Source organism: Myxine glutinosa, chromosome 4 (genome assembly GCF_964187855.1).
Source record: "Myxine glutinosa chromosome 4, kmMyxGlut1.1, whole genome shotgun sequence".
NCBI lineage: Eukaryota > Metazoa > Chordata > Myxini > Myxiniformes > Myxinidae > Myxine > Myxine glutinosa.
This window is the reverse complement of record NC_136264.1, coordinates 5911516-5938248: the sequence shown is the minus strand read 5'-3', so window position 1 is coordinate 5938248 and position 26733 is coordinate 5911516. Positions and strand designations below refer to the sequence as shown.

At 43.9% G+C, this 26733-nt stretch overlaps 1 protein-coding gene across 5 annotated transcripts in view; it reads left to right on the top strand.

Annotated features, from left to right (window-relative positions):
• The window catches only part of LOC137424380 (progesterone receptor), a 411636-nt gene that overhangs the window by 77574 nt on the left and 307329 nt on the right, over positions 1-26733 (top strand). For all 5 annotated transcript variants that reach the window (XM_078775389.1, XM_078775387.1, XM_078775391.1 and 2 more), the window contains one exon: positions 17323-17458. In XM_078775389.1, the coding sequence (XP_078631515.1) occupies positions 17323-17458 (136 nt within the window). The remainder of the gene's footprint in view (positions 1-17322; positions 17459-26733) is intronic.

Sequence of the window (26733 nt, the reverse complement as noted above, 5' to 3'; positions counted from 1 at the left end):
TTTTTGACAAAGTTATGGCACTTTGAACTTTGGTAGGGGACATGTATTGCAGCGCAACACTCAGAATGCTTGTTCCATTTTATCATTATTCTTATTCTTCCTTCTTCTTCTTCCTTTTCTTTTTCACACATTTACTGTTTCAAATCTGGCATGCTCGAAAGTCTGCACTCCATACTTTCTCACTCAAATCTTATAGCCCTACCCTCCTTTGTTCTTTCAACCTATCTGACCATTCTTTTTTGTTCAGGTCACGATATCTGTCATCGTCTGACAGAATTGGGAATCAACAAAATAAATCCATTCTTTGGCGAATGCCAACTAACAACCATTGTAACTCTTCCTTTTCTGTATATCACATGCATCCCAACGCGCTCCCCACCCACCACCTGAACCATCACCTGTCCCTTCGGAGCCATTAACACAACATTAGTCCTGTTGCAGGCTCTTGGGGCAGGTTGCTGTATGGGGGTGGGGATGGGAGAAGGGGAGGTTGTGCATTATTGGAGGTTCTTTCTGACATGGGTGGCCTTCCTGGTTCTTCATTGCCTGTAATAGTACCGTTTGAGTCGGTGTTCCTTCAGGCTTTCTGCGTGAATCCACGTGTACCGCCTTGGGAGCTTGCCTCATCATCTGGCGCATAATCTCGGGTCCATTTCTCTTCCTGTTGGAGACGGCAACCGCACGGAACACGGGATTCAGGAAAGCCCAAGATCATTCCAAGATTCCAAGATCATTAGTTTGTGCTATTGGTCCCATCTGGAATGCCCCTCGTTTGTTTGCAAAGTTCCCGGAAGCCCCCCCTCCCTATTTTACCATGGGCTAATCATCTGGCAGCACCCCATCCTGATTATAATTTTCTCATCATCTTTCTTTGCTTTTCCATCCACTGGCCCCTTCTTGGTTTTGGGGCACCTGTGATGTTAATTAGAAGAAAAATTCCTAACCATCGATACCAACTTTGTTTCACATACAACAACAACAACAACAACAGGCATTTTAAAGGCCATTTTCCCTGCAAGAGCAGGGTTAGCCTTGCGGTCCCCATGACAATCTTCTCCATTTTGCCCTATTTTCTGCATCTCCCCTTGTTAACCCCCTTGCCGCATTTCTTCTTCGACCATCTTAAGCCAAGTCTTTCTTGGTCTTCCCCGTCCTCTACTTCCTTCTACATTCATTTCCATCACTCTTCTCAACCAGTCACTTTCATCCTTCCTCAACACATGACCAAACCATCTCAACCTGTTTCTCTTCACAGCATCAATCACAGGCTCTATTCCCATCATCTTCTGCAATCTTTTCGCATCATCTTTCAACTCCACACATCCACCGAACCATTCGCATTTCCACCCTTTCCAGCCTTCATTGCTGCTCTACGTTCATTACCCATGTCTCACTCCCATAAATCATAACACTTCTCACACATGCAGCATACACCTTTCCCTTCAGCTTCAATGACACTCCCCTCCTCGTCAACACGCCACTCAGTTCCCGAAACTTATTCCATGCACATCTCACTCCAGCAACCGTTGCCGAGTCTGATCCACCTTCTCCATTCAGTATGTCTCCTAGGTAACAAAATGTTTTCACACCTTCCAGCTTCACGCCTTCTCCAAGATCCAACTCAACATTCCCTCCATCTGCAGCTCCCTCTGTGCACACCTTACACTTGAATGTAGCTGCCACACTGGTTAATGACACTCTCAAATCACTACATTTTTGATGAACCCACTCAGCGCACATTGTACATTGAGTGGATTTCACTCCGACACCCTTCCTGCACACAGCACACGACCACTTCCCAGTTATTTCCACCTCACCACATGCTTTACCACTTACCATCACCTTCGTTTTTCCGATATTCATCTTCAGACCTTTTGTCTCCATACATTCCTTCGACCTGTTCATCTTCTCCTTCAGTCCATCCATACTATCTGCAATCAACACGAGATCATCTGCATACAACAACTCCAACGGGAAACCCTCCTTTACGTTCTGAGCCAGCACCTCCATCACAGCTGCAAATAGTAGCGGACTTAGTACCGACCCCTGATGCACTCCCACCTTCACCTCAAACTCACCACTGTTCCCGTCCTTCATCCTTACAGCTGTGCGCGCTCTTTTGCACATTGCCATCACCACTCTGATCAACCATTCCTCCACTCCTAACTTCCTCAATGCCCATGTCACTACTTCACGTGGAACCCTATCGAATGCTTTTTCCAGATCAACAAACCCAAGAAACAACTTATTTCTCTTATCCATGTACTTCTCCTGCAACTGCCTCACAATAAAAAGCACGTCTGTCATTCCTCTTCCTGGCATAAATCCAAACTGCATTTCGTCGATCTTCACTTTCTTCCTTATCTTCCTCTCCAACGCCCTTTCCAATACCTTCATTCCATGCTCCAATAACTTTATCACTCGATATGAGCCACAGTCCAGAGGGTCACCTTTCCCCTTGTATAGAGGGATGAGGGTACTCAGTTCCCAATCCACTGGAATGTGGCCTTCTCTCACCGCCAGATTACAGATCTCTGTCATTCTCTTCACACCCCAACTTCCTGCTGCCTTCAACATATCTCCCACAACTCCTGTCGGCCCTCCCGCTTTTCTACTCTTCATTGCTTTTATCGCTTCCTCAACTTCCTTCTCGGTTATCTTCTCTGCCGGTCCTAAAACTGGGTTACTCTCTATGTTGCCATCCCATTCATTCTCTGCATTCAACAGTATTTCCATATATCTCTTCCATCTTCCTTTAATTCCATATGGGTCCACAACGATTTGTCCCACTTCATCCTTTAAGCAACTCACCCCCATCACATCACACCTCTCTTTCACTATCTGCCTTGCAATCCTGAATACCTCTCTCTGACTTTCTTCCAAATCCAAGCGTTCCCCGAACATTTTCCTGCATGCCATCCTGCGCCTTTGCTACCTCTTTCTTTGCAGCCTTCTTGGCTGCCTTATAACTTTCATGCTTTGCCTTTTCTGCCCCCGTACCCTTCGCCTTCTGCCACTCCTTGAACTTCTTCCTCTTCTCGTCAATCTTCTCTCCAACTTCATCATCCCACCACCATGTTTTTTGAGTGCCTCGGTGGTCCCTTTGTCCATCCACATACCTCACCAATGGCTCCCAACAGACTATCTTTCATTGACATCCAACCACTTTCAAGCTCAACCACATCATCCTCTACCATCCTCAGGCTCTCTTTTAATGCCTCCCTCACTGTCACCTCTTTCAACCTCCACACCTTCATTCTCGGTTGGTACTTCACCCGCCGAGCTCTCCTCGCACCTTTCACCCTTATGTCGCAGTCGACCAAGTGGTGCTGTGAAACAGCTGCCTCCCCCGGGATCGCCTTTGTGTCCTGGAGGTGCCCCCTATCTCGCCTACGCACCAGCAGGTAGTCAACGGTTGTCGTCGACCCACCTGACGTGTATGTAACAAGATTATTATCCTCTTTCTGGAACTGAGTATTACAAAGCAACAAATCAGCTCCATCAGCAAACTCGAAAATCCTTTTGACCTTCTCCATTTTTCACACCATATCCGTAACCCCCATGAACTCCCTCAAAACCGTTCATACTCCTTCCCACATGTCCATGTATGTCTCCTCATACCACAACAACTTCCTCATCTTTCACGTTTTCCATAAACTTCTCTATCCCACACTAGAACTTGTCCTTCTCTTCATCGCTCCGACCAACCTGCGGAGCATATCCCGAGATGACTTTCACCAAGAGCTTTCCAATCATCATTTTCACCATCATCAACCTTTCACTCACTCTCGTCACGCTCACCACACTGTCTACAAACTCCTCAGAAAACAGGACACCAACACCATTCACGCTCTCCAGGCACCCTTGCCACACAAACATGTATTTCTGTCACTGCCTACCCTTCACCATTCTCACACCACTTCCCTTCCATCTCGTCTCCTGCACACAACATATGTCCACTCTTCTTCTGACCAATACTTCCACCACTTCTCCTGATCTCCGTCATTGTCCCTAAATTCCATGTCCCAAACCTTAGAAACCGATCTCCACGTCGGGCATCAGACGTTTCGTCGTCATAAATGGAGTGATTTCCACCCTTGCTTCGATTGGGTTCCCCACCTTGAGTTTTGACGAGAGGGAGTGGTGTCCCCCACGGGGTACTTCGGGCTGTACCCTGCTCATATGTCGTTGTAATTGTCATGGTTCTCTTTTTGAGGCAATGTTTTTTTTATGGCCGGATGCCCTTCCTGACGCCAACCCTTTTAGTCGTCTCTTACGACACGCAGGGATACGGTGCACCTATTCTAAACCGGGGTACACACCGGTACACACCGGTGTTTCACATCTGCTGTGATTTCAATGCCACCATGCCAGCCGGCTCAGCCACAACCAGCCATGGCATTGCAGGAAAGGCCTTCTACGACTTTTGGTTTGACTAGATCTTCCCAACACATTTCTGCAACTATTATGTCCTCCCTCCTGGACCTTGTAATAATAATTGTAATAACTTACTTTCCTTTCAATTTCTACTGTTCCTTTTCTGCCCCTCTTGACTCTTCTGACTACTTTCTTTTGAAAGCCAATATCTATCTGGGCTATTGTAAGGGCCCAACCTCAACAATGCAGGATATGGCCGTTCATACAGGCTACATGAGAGAAATTGCAATCTGCCCTCTCTCAAAATGAATCGACCACAATCACCACAGCACCTGATATTGATTCCACCTGGGAATACTTTCACAAACACCTACATTCTTGGATCCTCTCATGCATTGGTTTATCCCATCCTGCCTCTGGATATCCTATCCATCCTCCAGTCCATGGTACACTGAGCCTATTGAGAGGTGGTTGTGGTCAAGTGGCTTACTTTCCCCACATGGAAACCTAGTGCAACTTTAGTTCTTTCTGTAAGGCTCCCAACAAGTGTCAATGCTGAGGCATGCCAGGAAACACCATCTTGCAAACTTCAAGGATAAACTCTCCAACCAGTCTCCTTCTTTAAAGTCTTGGTGGTGTCCTGTAAAGTCCCTTTCTGGTCTATGCTTCCCCTCCAACCTGTCCCTCACCTCAAAGGACATTACTGCAGACTCTGAGATGAGGCAGATTGTCTAAACTCTAAACTGTTTGCCACCAAATATCGTGTGCCCAACTCATCCCTCTTTGCCCCCATCTTACCACCTCATACTCTGCGTCCTTCTCACCCAATAAGTTAGAAAAAGTTTTGTGTGGTCTTGACCTGCTTTGGCAATAGGCCCTGAATGCATCAGTGCCCATGTTGTCAAATCCTGCTCTGCCATTCATGCTTCCCTTTTATATGCCCTTTCCAGTCTGTACTTTTCCTTTGGTCGTCTCCATGCGACCGCCAATGGAGCCCTCACCTACCCTTTCCTAGTAGAGGCTTGAGTTCCCCAAGGCAGTGTGTTGGCGTCTAGGGCTAGGTTTTGTTTATCTTTTATATAACTTACCTCACCGATTTTCTTGAAAACCCTATCCTGCTAAGCAAACTGTAGCTGCATCGCTCTCTGCTCATCTGGAATTTATAAGATGCTGGTCTGATAAATGGAACATGTCCTTCAATCCAGGAAAATCTCAGTCTATTTCCTTGGTCGGTCACCGTAAGAGTTTCAGTCTCTTGCGCTTCTAAGCTTTACTGTAAGCCAAACCCTCTCCTGGGACAAATTCTTTGTAAATTTGGCCTCTCAATTCAGCCGCAGACTGTGCATCCTCCGTCGATCAAAGTCTTTCCTTGGGAAATCAGAGAAATTTACAATCTACAAAGATTTTGTTTTTAGCAAAATGAAGTAGTTCTTTCCCGTATGGGCTGGCACCCCAGCATCACATATGTCTCCTGTATTCAGTTGAATCCAAGTTCTCAAAATTATTAGGATGTCCTGTGACGATTCACAAGATCTGTTGCTTCCACATTGCAGGCAGGTTGGTAGCCTCTGTTTTCTACCCTTTTTCTCTGATAATGCTCCCTCTGGCTCTGTCCTTTGACCCTCTCAGCACCCCCGAGACATGCACGTTCTTCCACTATCCCGCTCCAATATAAACTTCCAAAATCCAGGCTGATTGTGCTCCTCGACTCTTTTGTTCCTCACTTCTCCTGTCTATGGTAGCACTTTACAGAGGCTGTTCTTTTCCACTCTTTCCTCTAGGGCTTCAAAGGCAGTGCATTGCCACCTCATGTCACACCCCCCCCCCCATCCTGACCCATGATCCTCCCCCCCCCCCTCCCATTAGCCATTCCTAACCCAACCCTCTTATTTGCCGATTGTGGTTTTTACTGTCCCTCCTCCCCATCTCTCCCCGTCTCTCTCCGTCTCTCTCCGTCTCTCCCCGTCTCTCCCCGTCTCTCCCCGTCTCTCCCCTTCTCTCCCCATCTCTCACCCCACATCTCTCACCCCACATCTCTCCCCACATCTCTCCCCACATCTCTCCCCACATCTCTCCCCACATCTCTCCCCACATCTCTCCCCACATCTCTCCCCACATCTCTCCCCACATCTCTCCCCACATCTCTCCCCACATCTCTCCCCACATCTCTCCCCATATCACTCCCCATCTGTCTCCTTCTGTCTCCTTCTCTCCCCATCTCTCCCCATCTCTCTCTTCCTTTCCTGTCCAAACACTCCCTTGCTGGTTGTGCCCAATTTTGCCCCACTACCCCCACTTTGTTTAACCTTGCTTGTCACTTAAAATTATTGCTCTTGCAGAGAAATAAAGTGAAAGGGTAGATTTAAGAGCAGCGAGGAATATAAAAACACTGAAATGAAGGAAATGAATGTGCGATTTGCACAGTGAATGAAGAAGGGGTAATGTCGATGAACGTGTTTGCAGGGACTGACAGGTCATGTGGCAATGATTTGACATGTTATTGGGCAACGTAACGTGTCACAAATCACACCTCCTGGGAGGTAGTCAAACGATGCAGATAATCTTTTCAGATGGTGCTGGGCTGTGCAGACAGTGTGCATTTGCTGGAGGGCATGTACAAAATTAATCTCCCATGGAGCATTTTTTATCCTGTGCTTTCATTCGTTCCACTTGCGTTGACAATGCACCGGTTTCTTCCTGCTGGTGCGAAAGATTCCAAGAATGTGGTCTTATTGTGACTATGTGCAATGTGCATTCATAAAGTGGTAACTCGACTTGTGTTTGTGATTGCAAAGCAGACTAATTATCCACACATATCCAGTGGCAGTTAATTTGTGTTTATGTAGTTCTGGTGTAATTTCAGACTCTACCTTTCCCTGTTAGAAGTATCCCCTGTAAGTACCTACACAAGGCTAGTTTGCCTCTGATTTGGTACCTCACTGCTGGAGCGTTTTCAGCTGTTATTAAAGTCGAAAATCAGCCAAAACATCAAAAGTGTTAGCCGCAACTACTCCTAACATCAGCTATTGTTATTGTTAACCACAGATAATGTTGAGACATTTGAATATACAGTTTTATGTTGGACAATAAAATATTACTTCAGGAGGGTGATTATGGAAAAAAAAGAAGGGCATTACATTTTGTCTGAAACCTACAAGGCTTTCATTTCCAGCTTGATGGAGTCCTGCTCCCCCCTTTGGGCTGGCGCTCCTGTCTCACACCTTGCCCTGGCGCCCCTGCCTCGCACCTTGCCCTGGCGCCCCTGCCTCGCACCTTGCCCTGGCGCCCCTGCCTCGCACCTTGCCCTGGCGCCCCTGCCTCACACCTTGCCCTGGCGCCCCTGCCTCGCACCTTGCCCTGGCGCTCCTGCCTCGCACCTTGCCCTGGCACTCCTGCCTCGCACCTTGCCCTGGTGCCCCTGCCTCACACCTTGCCCTGCTTGACGCCTGGAATGCAAGGCCCTCGGCCTCAGCGTGGGAGATCCCAATGATTTTGAGTCCATGTGCCTTCCACTTTTTGGTATTGCACCCTGCACCCTCTCTGGGCGCTGTCCCTCCCAGGTTTTTTAAGGGTATACCTGGTTGGCCCGTAATCCTCTTAATGTTAAACTCCAAGGATACAGGCTCATTGCTCACTTCCACTCATTTGATCCTCTTCTCTCTGGCCTGTGGAACGAACTTCCCAGTCTGTTTGGTTGCATTCTTCCCTCCAGGGCTTCAAGACATTTGTTTACCACTGCCACCTCAGGACACCCCCCATCCACGCTCATTGTCTCTTCTACCCCAAATGATCCCATATCCAAGCACTCTCTCTTTCCGGGTTATTGGGATTTTTTCTCCACTCCCCTTGACCACTTTTTACTTGTTAGTTGTCGATTGATTTATTGCTCTTTTGTTTCATCTCGCTTTTCCCCTTTCTCTTCCTGCTTTGTTTCATTAAGCTTGTGTGCAGCTTGTTCACCCCATGTGTCCCTTCTCCCCCTCCCCTTGATCTCACTCTAACTCTGTTCTACTCTGCTGTTTCCCCCTTTTCCTTGTGTTCCCTTCCATCCTGCTCTGGTTTTTCCACAAACCTTGACGATGTGTACAAAAAATAAATATATCTGTGTGTTATTAAATGTAATTTGCTCGCTGCCTTTGGCATCATTGGAATATAACTTACAACCATCAGAACAAACCCGGGGGTGGGGGAAAGGGGAGGGGAGGGAGTGGTGGGGGAGCGGTGTATGGGTTAGGGTGTTCTTGTTATGCACAACAACATGTTCTTAGTATGCACACCTTGGGTTTTTGTATACTGAATCGAGGCTCGTGAAAGAGCTGACATTTACTTCACAAACAAATCAACCAGACAAACAAAATATATAAAAAGAGGGAGCGGAAGACAAGAGAATGGGAAGCACACAAACACTTGAGAGCACACAACATTTAAGAGCAGGGATATGTGTGGGAGGGAGAGGGCTTGGGGGGAGGAGGCGTGGGAAGGGGGGGGGGGCGGTGGGAGAAGTATAAAACACAAGGACACCAAGGACTTCCAGGACAGAAGTTGGTATTTCAAAAAGTGGAATTGGGGTGAAATTATCGGGGATAGAAAAGATCAAGGTTTTGGATGGGGGAAGATAAGAGATGGTGGTGAACAGCTGTTTTAAAGACCTGGAGGGTGGAGTGGGATTGAAGAGAGTGAGGGAGTTTGTTCCAGAGGCAGGAGAAAAGAGGAATGAAGGAGTGAAGGTGAGCAGAGAGTCTTGATTTTGGCAGTTTAACCATAAGAGGGTTGCAGGCAGATCTTATGCGACCTGTAGGAATATTTGCGGGACAGAGCCCAGAGAGAGCTGGAGGGGCAAGGCCAGAGAGGAGTCGGTAGAAGACGGAAAGACCACCAACCTGCCTGCGGTGAGTGAGTGAGAGGCCCTTGGAGTTAGCTTCATCACGGGAGATTCCAATGATTCTGAATGCTTTGCTTTCAACAGCGTGAAGACGAGCTAGGTGTGAGGCAGGAGCACCAGCCCAGAGGGGAGAGCAGTATTCCATTGAGCTGCGGATGAAAGCCTTGCACGTGGTGAGGAGCTCAGGTGTGCCAAGGAAGGACTTCGCACGACGGAGGATGCCCAGTCGGCGACTGGCTTTGGAGGCCAGCTTGGAAATGTGGTTTTCCCAAGAAAGATCATGGCAGATAGTGAGACCCAAAAGCTTGAGCGACAGAACTTCTTGGAGAGGATTGTTGAGAAAGTAGATGGGAGGGTTGTCCAGTCGGTCCTTTCGGAGAGACATTGTAAGAGTGTGAGATTTGTCAGGATTGAAAGACATGTTCCACTTGTTTGACCAGTCTGTGATTTTGTCCAGGTCTGCAGAGAGTGAGGAGGCTGCAGACTGCCGATCTGAGGGATGAGGAATGGAGCGGCAGATAGTGGATTCATCAGCAAAGAGATAGAGAGGATTTTCCAGAGAGTCGGAGAGGTCATTGATGAAGACCAGAAATAGCACAGGGCCCAGAACACTACCTTAGGGAACTCCAGCCAGAACAGGAAGGGAAGATGAGAGAAATCCATTCAGGGCCACACGTTGCCTACGACCAGAGAGGAAATCCGCAAGCCATGAGTGGAGATTTCCCTGAATACCATAGGAGGTGAGTTTGGTGAGCAGAGCTGGGTGCCAGACCGTATCGAAGGCACGTGATATGTCAAGGGAGACAGCTCTAATTTCCTGTTTGGCATTGAGGACCTCCATCCATTGCTGAGAAAGCAGTAGCAGCATGTCCAGAGTAGAGTGTCCAGGTCTGAAACCAAATTGATGATCAGAGATCAAGCCATTGGAGAAGAGGAAAGATTTCATATCTGAAGCAATGATGGATTCCATGACTTTACTGATAATTGAGAGAAGGCTGATTGGTCTGTAGTTGCTGGGATCTGTTTTTGCACCTTTTTGTGCAAAGCGGTGATGTTGGCAGATTTCCAAGCAGATGGCAGATGACCTTGAGCAAAAGAGAGTGTGAAGAGAACAGAGAGAGGGAGTGAAAGAGCGGAAGAACAAGATTTTAGGACCCGTGGGCTGATGCCGTCAGGTCCAGTTGCAGAATCAGAGTCGAGGGTTGACAGAAACTTTTCCACCTTGTCAGGAGGAAAGGATACAGAGTCCAGGAGCAGCTGGGTACGACTGGGTACGGTGGGTACAGAGAGGGATGGGTTTGGGACACAAGATTTAGAGGCAAACACAGAGTTGAGGCATTCAGCTTTTTCACGCGCGGAGTCAGCCGTGTGGCCGTTTGAGGTGAGGGAGGTGAGGGAGGGGATGGAGGGGGAACAAACACCAGAAACAGATTTGACCAGATGCCACCAGGATTTGGAAGAGGGAGACAGATAAGAGAGTTCTGTCCTGAGAACGGAGAGATATTGTTTCCTGGCTCTCCTGAGGGTGGACACACACTTGTTTCGGGCTTTGTGGAAGGAAATGAGATTTCCTTCCGTTGGATTTGCTTTCCAGGAGACGAAAGCAAGTTGTTTCTGGGCAATAGCCTCACCACAAGATTCCGTGTACCATGGACGGGAGGAAGGGTATGACAACTGAAGACGAGATGGGATAAATCTGTGCATGAGAGAGAGCAGTTTACTTTGGAAGAATTCCCAAGATGAGTTGATGTCAGAGGCGGTAGAGATGGGAGACCAGTCCAGATGATTGATGGCTGCTTGAAGACCATGCCAGTTGGCCTGAGTGAAATGCCAGACTCGTCGACGCTGAGGAGGCTCTCTGAGAATGGTCAGAGAGATGTCCACTTTAACAAGCACATGATCAGATGAGCCGATTGGAGCAGAAGAAGAGCAGCAGACATTTTCAGGGAAGTTAGTCATAACCAAGTCCAGAAGAGAAGATGCGCCGTTGATTGAGATCCGGGTCGGGAAATTGACAGATTGTGTCAGTCCCAGTGTGGTTGTTTTATGAAGCAAGACCAAAGGTGGACGGAAGTTATGTATTCACCCTGTTTATTTGTCTGTTACTTGCAAAATCGAAGCTTCGCAAGTATATTGGTCGGTCTGCTCTGTGATTCTGTCTGTTGTTTTTTTTGTTTGTTTTTTTGGGGGGGTTTTTTGTATACAATATCGAGGCTCGTGTAAGAGCTAAACGTTTGTCTAGTTGTCTGTCTGTCTGTATATCAGTCACCTACAGGTAACAATTTTATACTGATCTGCACGAAACTTCACCAAATGGTAGAGTTGGTCATAAGAAAGAAGCCTATTGTTTTTGGGGTCAAAAGGTCAATATAGGCCAATGATCAGCAACTTTGTCTGATTTATAAAATCCTCGATTTTCATTTGATTGAATTGAAATTTGAATATGATTTCCATATTTGGTCATTGAATTCAACCACCAACTAGTTTTAAGGTCAACATAGCTCAAAGGTCAACAAACAACTTGTGCGAAATTTCTAAAATCATCAGTTTTCATCCGATTGACTTGAATTTTGAACAGGATTCGCGTATCATGTCACTGAATTCAACCCCCAATTATTTTTCAGTTGTAAAGTTCAAAAGGTCACCTTTGTAAAAAGTTGTGAAGTTCAAAACGTGGCAATTTCTAAAATCATCCATTTTCATTTATTTGACTTGATTTGAAGAGGATTTGCATTGTTGGTCATTGAATTCAACCATGTATTATTTTTAAGGTCAAATTTGTTCATGGGATTTTGCACGTATCAGGCAGAAGTCTTTCTTGTCTGGCTGTCTTTGTATGTCAATCACCTACAGGTCCCAATTTTACTCGGATCTTCACAAAACCTGGTAGATAGAGGCGGAGACAAGCTGTAAGCATATTATTTTTGAGTTCAAAGATCAAGGTCACATAAATCGTCAATCTTCAACCGAATCACTTGATATGTACAGTATGTATATCTACATATAACATATATAAAATGAAAAACATGTGCCGTGAAGCAATGACGTTGTGATTACATGTCTGTTCATTACCTACTATTGGAATGTACGTTTTAAACCTTTCGACCCTTCTGACTGCTGAGACCCCTTACACCTTTGAACACCCTTTAAGACCCCTCAATACCCTTTATGACCCTAATATCCCTAAAGACCTCTAAGACCTGTAAGACCTGTAAGACCCTTAAGATCCTTAAGATCCTGAAGATCCTTTTTACCTTTAAGACCGTTTCAAGTCTTTAGGTACCTTTCACCCTTTTGCTCCCTTCAACCTTTGACATTTTATACCCTTTGGTCCCGTAGAACCTTTCGACCCCTAAGTTCTTAAGTCCCTTAAGTCCCTTTGTAACACTTAGACCATAACACCATTTGGATACCTTACACCCTTCATACAGGATAGACAGCTTGGTGCCTTGACCATTTATAGCTTTAGACCACTTGGACCATTTTAGACTCTCTTTACATGGATGAGAGATGAGAACGTTTTGACACATTAGACACAAACTACTATTGCAACGTACTCTTTTGACCTTTAGACCATCTAGAATCTTTAGAGCTCACACCACACAAACATCTATAGTCTACTTGCAATACAATGGCTTCCGCATAGACTTCCGCTTCCGGTTTTGCTGGTGAGGTCATGTTTTTCCAAGCTCTCCACGCTACCAAAGTTAAGAATTTTTACCATTTTTATTTTTGTCAAAACTGTATTTTTATTTTACGGTGCGAGTGCCTACTGTGTGTTTCTAGTGAGATCTCAGTGGAAATCGTGCATACCTGTGTATAATCGTCTGTTGGTTGCTGCCGCGTTTTCAGGCCTGGTTTTCCAGGCCTCGAGGCTTTGTTGTCTCCTTTCGGCGGTCATTTGTGGTCCATTTACTTTCGTTCTCACTATTTTTTTCAGTCTTTTTCCACCCCATACTTCTCCGAACATCTTACCCTCTGTTTCGTTTTAATACAAAAAAAAAAAATATATATATATATATTCGAATTTCCTTCTTTTTCCCGTGTTCGTTCGTTCTTCGACCACGTGTTTCGCCCCACCCGTTTTTTTTTCTCTCCTTTCTTTATAACTCGATCCTCTCCAGCTAACACCTTTCCAATTCCAGTTCTCACCATACTTCAACTTTATCCTTCTTCCTCTGATACACTCTCACCTAACCTTCAAAAAAACATATTAATGAAGAATTTTAAAAGTAGGACTCTCCTCCCGTACTAACACACTTGCTTATACTACCTGTTCCTTCGTTCTCTGCTCTCCTTTCTGTCAATCTCCTATCCTTCTGTTCCTGCTTCTGAACCAATGCTAGAATCCTTAATCCCCCTTAGGAATCCTTAATGCCCTCATTTAGGGAATTTCCCAATAGTTTTCACGGCTTAGTTTAAAAATGTTTAAATTTTCCCCTGAAGTGTTGTATTCTGTTGTGTATTATAACACATTTTTCTTCTTCTTTAAAAGGTTGTTTTTGATTTGCTCACCAAATCTCTTCATTTCAAATAAAAATTCAATCTCTTACAGTTATTCCTTCCTACATTCCCGAAACACACCTGCATTCCACCCCTCCTCCAACGTTTTCAAACGGACCTCTGACTTCAACATCAACCAACAAACATCAACCAATCACACCGCTCAAACACGCACAAAACACTTGCAACATAAGCTGAGCATGGGTCCATGGTCACGAGGTCTCGCAACGCAGCTTTGTGATTGGTTGATAGAATAGGCCCACCCCTCCCCCCAGATATATCTGGGAGGAGGTGAACAAGGGAACTTCTCTTGATGAAGGCCAGTGGAGGCTCGGTGCACGCTGGGTTGCTGGCCGAAACGTTGTTTTTAAAGACAAAGCTATAGGTTGGAGAACGGAAAAATGGATATCGTGGATATATATATATATATATATATATATATATATATATATATATATAAACAGAAATCGGGCGCTACTTTTGACTCACCCTGTATATATATACACGTGTCATTTAGCCCTTTTTTGTCCTCATATCTGTCTAGTAAATGTCTAGTAAATTGCAATAAGAATTGTGGATAAAATAAGTTATTAAAGCATGTAAATCAGGTTTATCGACATTCTAAATGTGTGATTAGACATCATATGTCAAGAACCTTTTTGTTTGGAGTGTGTTTGGTTTAGATTTAAACTTTTATTATGCTAAATGCTGTTTGTTGAAACAAAATTCCCAATAATTGTCAAGTTCTCTAGCAAGTCTGTATATGTGGTGTCCATCCTTTGGTGCTTTCACACTTTTCTCTCTTTTTGAAGGAGACAGGACTTGTGCATGAGGCCTGGTTTCACACGTGGTGTAGTTTGTTTGTTGATTGTAGTTGTGCCATTGTGGCAGAATGGCATGTTGTTGAGTTGTAAACTATTGTTTCCAGGCCAAATGTCAGTTGGCCAGAAATAGCATTTCTTCAATGATATTATTTGCTGTAGTTAAAGGAGGTCATCTTCCAGAACCAAAATGGTACACCCTGTGCTGCTCTTTCGGCTTCGGCATCTATTACCTGCTGCATTGTTTCACTCAAATGGTCATTGCTTTGAATAAATGACTGTTGACAGCCTTTATGCAAGTTTGATGAAACTTTGTATCTAGTAATGTACACCTTCCTTTTTTCTATTAGGTAGTTCCTAAATTTAAGCCATAATCATTCCTAAATTGTAACCATTGCTAAATTTTGCCTGAACTTTGGTCAGATGACTGTTAATGACCATTTGTTTTTATTGTCCCATGGAGAATCCTAATTATGAACTGCGTTGGTTGGAATTTGTTATCTTGAGTGGGAACTGTGAACATACATGGTCGTGGTGGGAGTGGGAGGGTGGTGCTGGGAGAGTGAGTCGAGTAGATTTGGGAATCGGAATGTCACTTAAATATACACCAAGATGTTGCTTCGGAGGCTGTTGTAGTCTTTGCGAGCTTGAGGTAGGCAGCAAATGCTTCTTGAGATTGATCAAAATATTCATGCCATGGCTTGCCATCAAAGCAGTGATTATTTAAAAGCTCTCTGCCGAATAGAATTCCCGTAACATACTAAAAAGGGCTGCTGCTGAGAGAAAGATGGGTTTTGAAATAGTCTTCCTTCGTATCTGCGTATTTTTCAGTCGAATTATGACCCTGCCATGAAATGAATAGTTTCTTCATGATGCATAATATGCCATTAAAGTTGATTGCAAGGTTAAGGCAAGATATATTCTTAAGGCTAGAAGGCTTATACTTGTTTGTGGGGTTTGTTTCTACAATTAGTGCTCCCAATTTTTTATGCTAGTTCCGACTTTATTTGACCCCGTGGAGTTTGAAACCACAAAGAACCACCTTTAGAGGCCATTTCTCCCACAGAGTGGGTGTTGGCCTTTTTTGGGCACCGTGGTCCCCTTTTTGAGACAATGTTTTATGGCCGGATGCTCTTCCTGCCGCCAACCCTGTTAGTCGCCTCTTGCGACACACAGGGAATTACCAGTGAACTGGTACTCAATTTGCCGACTTCGGAAGGATGACAGGCTGAGTCAACCCCCCTGGCGTTAATTCAGCGATCGCCCGGGATTCAAACCCAGGATCCTAGGATGCCAAGCCTGCACCCTAACCGCTAAGCCAACACCAGGCTTTGTTTGAAACCACTGTCGGTTAAAAAAAAAGATTTTTTTTTCCTTCTGCACTCTCAATTTCCGAGATTTTCCATCAATAATGGGAATAAAAAGTGTGCGTGGTTTACATTTTTTGACGACCTAATTTTAAGATTTTGACCTAATTTTAAGGTTTTGACCTAATTTTAAGGTTTTGACCTAATTACAATTTAAGGATTGCCCTTTCAAAATAGCCTAGCGGAATGTGCATTTACACTTCATTTACATCATACCCCTCCGTGGATTGCACAAAGTTGAAAATGGTACCAAATGCACTGCCTTGTGCAAGGTTAAGAGAAATTTGTTAAGGACAAAAATCTTTTCATTATTCACATTATCAATGAATGCTCAGACAAACCAACCGTGAAGTATGTTCCATATAGGTTGCGGACGAGTCCCGAGACACTGTCGATTGGCTGTGAGGTTCGGTGGTTGACTTCCCCGGCAATTGACGTCAAGGCTACCTCATTGCATCTGTTTCCCTGTTCTTAGAATTCCAAAATATAATATATTGAGCTGCAAACAACGCAACAAAAAGTTTGCCTTTGGCCCACTGGTTGCTAGTGTCTTTCTAACTCTCCATGAGGTCGATGAAAGTAGAGGGTATCGGAGGAGTGCATGGGACAAAGGAGTTTGAGGTTATTATGAACGGCATTGCTTGAAATAATGGAGGGGAATTAAGCGATAGACAAAGGGAGTCGGTTTGCTGGGATTAAATAATTGAAAGATGAAGGAATGGAGGTGAGCATCCACTTGTAATTACTTGTAATTACTTGTAATTAATGGAGAGGGATGTGTTGACTTTGGTTTTTCTGGCATGTTTAGACCAATACTCCAGTAATTATTGCCGATCTTTAATTTCCAAATTTTGCGAACAAACTCGATCTTCTTGGACTGCCTTATTTTCAATGTTCACACGAAATGGAATCGTCAGGTCATTACATGAGGGTTTTGTCATCAAGACCAGTCAATCCGGGACATGCTTCCATGACTTTTCAGGGAATGGAACATTGAAAGTTTTCTTGATTTGACGATCGATTGCTCTGTACATGCTGTTTTAAAGCCTTTGTTTTTACAGTTCTGACAGTACTTTACCTCCTGATAGGAGCTGGACTGTGCTTTTGCTTTCAAAATGCTTTTGTGTGTTCACGTTAATATTTGCATGAAAGAAAGTTTCCATTTGTTAAACGCGCATCAATCGTTAAAATTATTATTTTAACCTCTCCTCTGTTTCAATGTTTTGTTTTGCTTTGGGAGTGCCTGCTTTGAGTGTGACAGTACACCCAAGGCATTCTAATATTGCTTATAGGCCTATGATGAACCATGAAGTCAGTGCATCACAAAATTAACAAAACGATTCCTCTCTTGCATTGAACCTTCCTCCTACAGCATGATGAGGTGACATCTGCAGTTGGTGAACAGGGTAATGAATCTGTACCTGAGCAGCTGTTTCGTGCTGTTGCTGAATCGATGGGCGTCTACATGAGTGAGGACATGCTGGACTTGCTGGAGCCACTAGTACCAGGTAAAAAGTACAAAAGCAGACCATCTTGGACTCTTTCACACTATCCTCGACTGAAACAAATTATGTTTGGCATTTTGCTTTAACGTGAGATAACTGGTTTTCGACAACATATATCTCTGATCCGATGAATCGTATTCTGTTACAGAGCACCAGTGCTGCTGAAGCATTTACTTTGCATGGGATATACTGGGTTGTTTACCATTGCCTTTATGGCTGTAGATTAGAGCAGGAATTTTTAATCTGTTAAAGGTGCTGGCGATAGCTTGCCTACTCTTCACAAAAGACACCATGGGATCTTCAATGTTCATCAACTAATGCCGGCAGATGCAATGGGACAACCATTTAACGTCCATTCGAGGGGTACACAAATTGACGAATCACCCAGCCTCTGAAACACCGGGATGACAGTTTATAGCTGTGTTGGGATTCAAACCCAGAATACACAGCCTAATGGCGAGTATACATATATATACTAGTGGGGTCACCCGTGGGAATCCCACGGGCATGCACGTGTTTGACATTTGGACATCTTGAGTTTGATGCTGCACATTCAGTTTTACAAAATGGTTACTGGCAATTTATCAGATCCACAAATGATGTATTCTACACAATGTATTTACTTCTGATAACATGTGAATGCATGTACGTGCACTTGGGAAATACAGTTTGAAATGTGTGAGTACATCTCATGTAAAATGTGACTTCAAGAGCTCAAATCCTCTCCCTCCCCGCCCCCATCTCTCCCACATCACACACATTGCACCCGGGAGTGGATCACCCACGGGGGAGTGGGTCACACACACACACACACACACACACACACACACGGGGGAGTGTGTAACACAACACACGGGGTAGTGTGTCACACAAACACACGGAGGAGTGGGGTCACACACACGGGGGGAGTGTGTCACACAACACACGGGGTAGTATGTCACACAAACACACGGAGGAGTGGGGTCACACACACACACCTGGGGGAGTGTGTCACACAACACACGGGGTAGTATGTCACACAAACACACGGAGGAGTGTGGTCACACACACACACACACACACACACACACACACACACACACATGGGGCAGTGGGTCACACACACACGGGGGAGTGGGTCACACACACACACTCATACACGGGGGTGGACCACACACACACGGGGGAGTGGGTCTATGTATATATATATATATACAGTCACGTGAAAAAGTAAATACACCCCATGTAAAGTTTTGACTTTTTCAAAATATTTCAACATACAGCTATTTGATCTTCATTTCAACAATATTGATAGATAAAGGTGATATAATATAACAAATATCATGAAACATTTACATTTTGTAGTCCATTGTATAATTTAAATAAACATAAATGCAAATTTCGGATGTGGAAAAAGTAAGTACACCCTTGGCTCGAAGAGGTGGTATTGCCCACTTTAGCAGAAACGACCTCAAGTAAGCGTTTCTTATAACTGTCTGCCAGTCTCTGACATCGACTGGGAGAGATTTTTGCCCACTCCTCCATGCAGAATTCTTTCAGCTGTGCGATGTTTGAGGGGTTTCTTGCATGCACAGCTCGTTTCAAATCCCCCCACAACATCTGGATGAGATTTAGATCCGGGCTTTGACTTGGCCATTCCAGAACCCTCCAATTCTTTCTTTTCACCCATTCCTTGGTGGATTTACTGGTATGTTTAGGGTCATTGTCATGTTGCAAGGTCCACCTTCGGTTGAGCTTCAACTTTCCGACAGATGGCCTCACATTATCCTCAAGCACTGTCTGGTACAATGAAGAATTCACAGTTGATTCTATGATGGTGAGCTGCCCAGGCCCTGATGCAGCAAAGCTGCCCCAAACCATAATATTTCCACCACCATGCTTTACAGTTGGTATCAGGTTCTTGTGTTCAAATGCTGTTTTTGGTTTTTGCCAAACATGTCTTCTGGTACTGTGGCCAAATAGCTCTACCTTTGACTCATCTGTCCAGAGCACATTGTTCCAGAAGTGCTGGTCTTTGCCTCGGTGTTCATTGGCAAACTTTAGTCTTGCCCTGATGTTCTTTCTGGACAGCAAAGGTTTCCTCCTGGCACACCTCCCATGTAGATCAAATTTCTGCAGCCTCTTTCTAATGGTGAACTCGTGCACTTTGACATCAACAGTGGCAAGAGCTACCTGTAGGTCCCGTGTTGACATTCTGGGGTTCTTAGAGACTTCTTTCAGCATCTTGCGGTCTGCTCTTGGGCTGAACTTGCTGGGGCGGCCTGGCCTGAACAAGTTGGCAGTTGTTTGGAATCTTCTCCACTTGTAGATGATCTTCCGGACAGTCGAATGATTGATTTCGAATTGTTTGGAGATCTTTTTAAATCCCTCCCCAGTCTCGTAGGCATCTATAACCTTCTTTCTGAAGGCCTCAGAGAGCTCTTTTGATCGAGGCATGGTGACGCCGCACACTTCAACAACAAAGAGCAAACGAAACGAAATGTCTGAGGTTTAAATAAGACAGGTTCCTCCAAGATCCTCTCTGACGGTGTTCTAATCATTTGTACCTGAGCTGGTGCACCTGATTCTAATTTTAGGTGTTTGAAGTAGTGATAAATGTAGGGGTGTAATTACTTTTTCCACATGCGGAATTTGCATTTATGTTTATTTAAATTATACAATGGACTACAAAATGTAAATGTTTCATGATGTGTTATATTATATCACCTTTATCTATCAATATTAGATAATGTGCAAAATAAAGAGATACTTCTGGAAAACGTACAGAAGTTTAACACAGTACTGTCCGTGAATTGAGTTCGATATCAGTTTACATCACTTTCACGGATCAATTTATTTGTTTCGAAATGTCAAATGTGGTTTTTGTTTCTTTTAAAGGTCACATTAACAAAATCTAGAATAATTTCGACATAATTCCAATGAACTTTTGGTTCTAAGCCATCTTGAAAAGTAAGTTCACTCCCACAAAAAAAATATTCCATATTAAATGCCAAGTCTGTATATATATATATATACCACAAGTACTTAAAACAATATACTCCATTCAAATTATGTAAATTTTTCTCACTGTTTTCTCACTGTTCACTACGTTTAAAATTGAATTTTTTTGTCCAACTTCGTTGCTTATCCAATCAAAATCTTTAAGAACCTGGTTAGAAATTGATTGTTCGAGATGCCCATTTGAAGTGAAGGCTGTGGTTTGGGAACAGTGATGGAAACAAGAAAGTGTTAGATGTTATTTTTGGGACTTTCTTAAATACTTTCTTAAAATTGCAGATTTCTTTTGATCGGTTTTTCATCAGTAATCGAAATGCCTGTGTGTCCTGGCAAACAGAAAATTAAATAAATGTTCCATTAGAGATCACAGACCATCAAGAGGTTCTCAAATGTCTCTAAAGTGATGGCATTCTTGGGATTGAGAAGCATCAGTTCTGAGCGTGTGACAATTTCGTAATATTAATTTTTATCTTGCATGAAGTTACTTGCTTGTTACTTGCTTGTTACTTGCTTGAGCAGAAAATAGTTATCTAACATTGTTTGGAGGGGTGTGCTTCATCATTCACGTCTTAAAAATTGCGACTTGATTTTGACCCTGGCCAATTTACCAAAGACTTTTAAATGGTAAGTGCCGCTTCCTTGCGTGACGTGACGTTCACCATTTGGAGGATCGAGCATGGATAAACCCCACAGTTTGCCATTTCTTGGGGGTAGTGGGGAGGGAGAGGTTTCTCCTTGGTTTCCCTGCTGACAGCGGAGATAAAAGCGAAGTCATAAGATGGTGTGACCATTACCCAGAGTGCCCCTGGAAGTCATGTCACCTACTTTGAGGTCAGAGGCTGTATTTGTCTGAATTGTAGTGTGGTATTGTCTCGTGTCTTTGTCTGCGTGTGTGTGTGTGATTTGTGTTACAGCTGCTTCATAATCTTTAGACAATCTAAATAGAAAATGATTAATGATTGTACGTAAGTAGATTGAAGGACAATATCCCGAAAGATAGACTTTGAACAAAACTCACAGAGCAATTATATACACAAAGAATTAAGTTAAGCACCCCCCCCCCGTTTTTTTACAACCTCGCACATTACAAGTTTGTTGTCGTCAAAACAGTGTAATATACCCATGATATTGCTATATTTTCTGGAGAAGTGATATTATGGTCACATAAAAACATAACAATCATGCCGTTTTCAATATTTTATTCTGAATAATTTAAGGTGAAATTTTTTGGGAATTTTAGGCATATTTTCACCTCAATTTAAGTATGGAGCTATAGGTCCATCACGGACAGTGTGGATGACGTTTATGTTTTCTAACGTACAGTCATTGTTCTGAGAAGACCTCTAGCGATCTTTGCGTCAATAACGTGTGTAGGACCCACGTGATCGGATCACTGACTCAACCAATCACTTTTTTTCACTTTGATCACTCAATTTCATCAATGGATAATTGCTAATGTCATACCAATCATTATTTGATCTCACATACCTTAGAATATATGCCAATGTATACATATACACAAAGAATATATATTAGGGGGTGCTTACCTTAATTCGTTGTGTAGGGGTGCTTAACTTAATTCTTTGTGTATAGTCAGTGGAAACACTAAAAGAGAGTATAAATGTTAAATGAGAGGCACTTCTACACACCTCTGTTTGAAATTGATGGAAATACAATAGGCCTTGCAGAACGCAAACACCGAGATTGGTTTTAATACCATCCTGTCATTCAATCCCTTCAGAGAACAAAAGAGCTGCTCATAAGGCTTGTCATGACAAGCTGTCATCACAAGGCAAAACTCTCCCATAAAGATCACCTGCAGTGAGCTGAAATCGAAACTTGGATTTTTGCAAAACACCTGATGGGATAACAAAGCCACCAGAGCTTTGGCAGTATGTTGACGACCACAATGCCAAGCCATTTTGATGGCCTGAACACCAAACAGTATATGGTCCCATAGCATAGCAGTGTTTCATCATTAAAAAGTGCATGCATGTCCTCTGATCTGGCATTGTGAGAACAAAAAGTGCATGCATGTCCTCTGATCTGGCATTGTGAGAACAAAAAGTGCATGCATGTCCTCTGATCTGGCATTGTGAGAACAAAAAGTGCATGCATGTCCTCTGATCTGGCATTGTGAGAACAAAAAGTGCATGCATGTCCTCTGATCTGGCATTATGAGAACAAAACGTGCATGCATGTCCTCTGATCTGGCATTATGAGAACAAAACGTGCATGCATGTCCTTTGATCTGGCATTGTGAGAACAAAAAGTGCATGCACGTCCTCTGATCTGGCATTATGAGAACAAAACGTGCATGCATGTCCTCTGATCTGGCATTATGAGAACAAAACGTGCATGCATGTCCTTTGATCTGGCATTGTGAGAACAAAAAGTGCATGCACGTCCTCTGATCTGGCATTGTGAGAACAAAAAGTGCATGCACGTCCTCTGATCTGGCATTATGAGAACAAAACGTGCATGCATGTCCTCTGATCTGGCATTGTGAGAACAAAAAGTGCATGCACGTCCTCTGATCTGGCATTATGAGAACAAAACGTGCATGCATGTCCTCTGATCTGGCATTATGAGAACAAAAAGTGCATGCACGTCTTCTGATCTGGCATTGTGAGAACAAAACGTGCATGCACATCCTCTGATCTGGCATTATGAGCACAAAAAGTGCATGCATGTCCTCTGATCTGGCATTGTGAGAACAAAAAGAGCATGCATGTCCTCTGATCTGGCATTGTGAGAACAAAAAGTGCATGCATGTCCTCTGATCTGGCATTGTGAGAACAAAAAGTGCATGCATGTCCTCTGATCTGGCATTGTGAGAACAAAAAGTGCATGCATGTCCTCTGATCTGGCATTGTGAGAACAAAAAGTGCATGCATGTCCTCTGATCTGGCATTGTGAGAACAAAAAGTGCATGCATGTCCTCTGATCTGGCATTGTTAGAAGGTGGTAAGAACACTTTGACGAGCTGCGAATTCACCGACGAGGCTCTAAACTGAGTAAAGCCAACACCCTCACATGCAAACGTGCACAAGCCATGTACCGAGGAAGTGCTCTCCTGGAGCTGCCATTTGAAATTTACAAGTGCGGCCATTAACAGTCGAATAAAAGGCATTTTTTCCGTATTTTGTGAAATCTGAGATGCAGGTGAAGTTCTGCAGGACAACATATGGCATCATAATCACAATTTATAAAACGCAGGTCAGGAAGAGTGATTGATGCAACAACATGGGAATATATTACTTTTCTCAGTTGCAGGCAGGGATTTTGGCAAATGTATACTGGTCAACTGATTACTGAAAACATCTCTAGTTCAGTACTTCCTGACTATCACTGTTACCCTGCGCTCACGAAGTGAAAAACACGGTTAAGCTTTAGGCTGCGTACGTGTGGCGTACGTGCGTGTCTGCATTTTAAAAATTCATTTTCTCGGCAACCGTTGGTCCAATTGACACGAAATATTCACCATATTGGCGTCTTCTCCTGTAGAATATTTTTATGATAATCATGACGTCATAGGTCGTGGTTCAGGCGCCATCTTGGAAAAACCGAAAAAACATTGCACCTCTATATCTGTGAAACCGCTCCATGGAAAAAATTGAAACATGTTCCATTGGCAAGTACTCCCCATGGGAAATACGATGTTTTAATGATGATATCATCGGTGCCTTTGATATGACCTCATAATTCGACAAGTATAACGCTTCATTCAATCAGTACGAATTTTTTTCTCTCTGCAACTGTTGGTCTGATGGACACGAAATTTACTTCTCCGAGAGCACGGCTTTAAGCCATCACCTCGGCCCAGCAATCTCTAAAGTACATTGAGGGGAGTTGAGGATGTTTGTCTACTTTTGGAGTGTCAGCAACCATTAGTCTTCTATGGTCCATTACTCCTCTTGAAGAATAGTGCCACTGCTTGTTGTAAATCTTCCACAGGCCACACAAGAAGCACTGAATATCTATCAACAATTAGTGTAGATATATGATTGGTACTTCTGGAGACTATTTTGCGCATTACAGTGACAACAATAACTTGCTAGACCTAGGAATCGCTAATACAATTTATAAAGCAGGTTCTTCATTTGGCAGGATTTAATCCAGAGTACAGAAACGACAAAGATGAAAGAGTACAGCGCTGCTTTGCTATAGCATCACTACTGTGTGGGTTTTGGTTTCTGCATCCACTTGAGCAGCCACAATGTAAAAAAATTAAACCAGAAAAACTCCAATGGTACGGACCGCCTGCAAACCGTACTCGAATTCTATTGTGGACATAATCCAGTATTGTCACCAGCTGACCATGCGATCACTGCTGTTTAAAGTGCGTCATTCCGCTGCTCATCCCGTTGGAATGGATGATTTTAAAATACCAAAACAAGTGTTCCATGGTGAAGTATCTGTTGGAATGAAATAAATAAAGAGGATCTTAAATTGCAGATATCAGGACAATATAAAAAATTGCATTCAAAGTGTGTGGACTTTAACCAGAGACCTGGGAGACCATCGTAAACTACAGGTCACTGTGTACGTACAAATGCCACTGAGGACTATAGTTCTATCCTGTGTAGGTCCAAATGCCACCGAGGACTTTAGTTCTATCCTGTGTAGGTCCAAATGCCACCGAGGACTATAGTTCTATCCTGTGTAGGTCCAAATGCCACCGAGGACTATAGTTCTATCCTGTGTAGGTCCAAATACCACCGAGGACTATAGTTCTATCCTGTGTCGGTCCAAATGCCACCGAGGACTATAGTTCTATCCTGTGTAGGTCCAAATGCCACCGAGGACTATAGTTCTATCCTGTGTAGATCCAAATGCCACCGAGGATTATATAGTTCTATCCCGTCTAGGTCCAAATGCCACCGAGGATTATAGTTTTATCCTGTGTAGGTCCAAATGCCACCGAGGACTATAGTTCTATCCTGTGTCGGTCCAAATGCCACCGAGGACTATAGTTCTATCCTGTGTAGGTCCAAATGCCACCGAGGACTATAGTTCTATCCTGTGTAGATCCAAATGCCACCGAGGATTATATAGTTCTATCCCGTCTAGGTCCAAATGCCACCGAGGATTATAGTTTTATCCTGTGTAGGTCCAAATGCCACCGAGGACTATAGTTCTATCCTGTGTAGGTCCAAATGCCACCGAGGACTATAGTTCTATCCTGTGTAGGTCCAAATGCCACCGAGGACTATAGTTCTATCCTGTGTACTGTGTAGGTCCAAATGCCAGCGAGGACTATAGTTCTATCCTGTGTAGGTCCAAATGCCACCGAGGTCTATAGTTCTATCCTGTGTAGGTCCAAATGCCAGCGAGGACTATAGTTCTATCCTGTGTCGGTCCAAATGCCACCGAGAACTTTAGTTCTATCCTGTGTAGGTCCAAATGCTACCGAGGACTATAGTTATTTCCTGTGTTGGTCCAAATGCCACCGAGGACTTTAGTTCTATCCTGTATAGGTCCAAATGCCACCGAGGACTTTAGTTCTATCCTGTGTAGGTCCAAATGCCACTGAGGACTATAGTTCTATCCTGTGTAGGTCCAAATGCCACCGAGGACTTTAGTTCTATCCTGTGTAGGTCCAAATGCCACCGAGGACTTTAGTTCTATCCTGTGTAGGTCCAAATGCCACTGAGGACTATAGTTCTATCCTGTGTAGGTCCAAATGCCACCGAGGACTTTAGTTCTATCCTGTGTAGGTCCAAATGCCACCGAGGACTATAGTTCTATCCTGTGTAGGTCCAAATGCCACCGAGGACTATAGTTCTATCCTGTGTAGGTCCAAATGCCAGCGAGGACTATAGTTCTATCCTGTGTAGGTCCAAATGCCACCGAGGTCTATAGTTCTATCCTGTGTCGGTCCAAATGCCACCGAGAACTTTAGTTATATCCTGTATAGGTCCAAATGCCACCGAGGACTATAGTTCTATCCTGTGTAGGTCCAAATGCCACCGAGGACTATAGTTCTATCCTGTGTAGGTCCAAATGCCAGCGAGGACTATAGTTCTATCCTGTGTAGGTCCAAATGCCACCGAGGACTATAGTTATTTCCTGTGTAGGTCCAAATGCCACCGAGGACTTTAGTTATATCCTGTATAGGTCCAAATGCCACCGAGGACTATAGTTCTATCCTGTGTAGGTCCAAATGCCACCGAGGACTTTAGTTATATCCTGTGTAGGTCCAAATGCCACTGAGGACTATAGTTCTATCCTGTGTAGGTCCAAATGCCACCGAGGACTTTAGTTCTATCCTGTGTAGG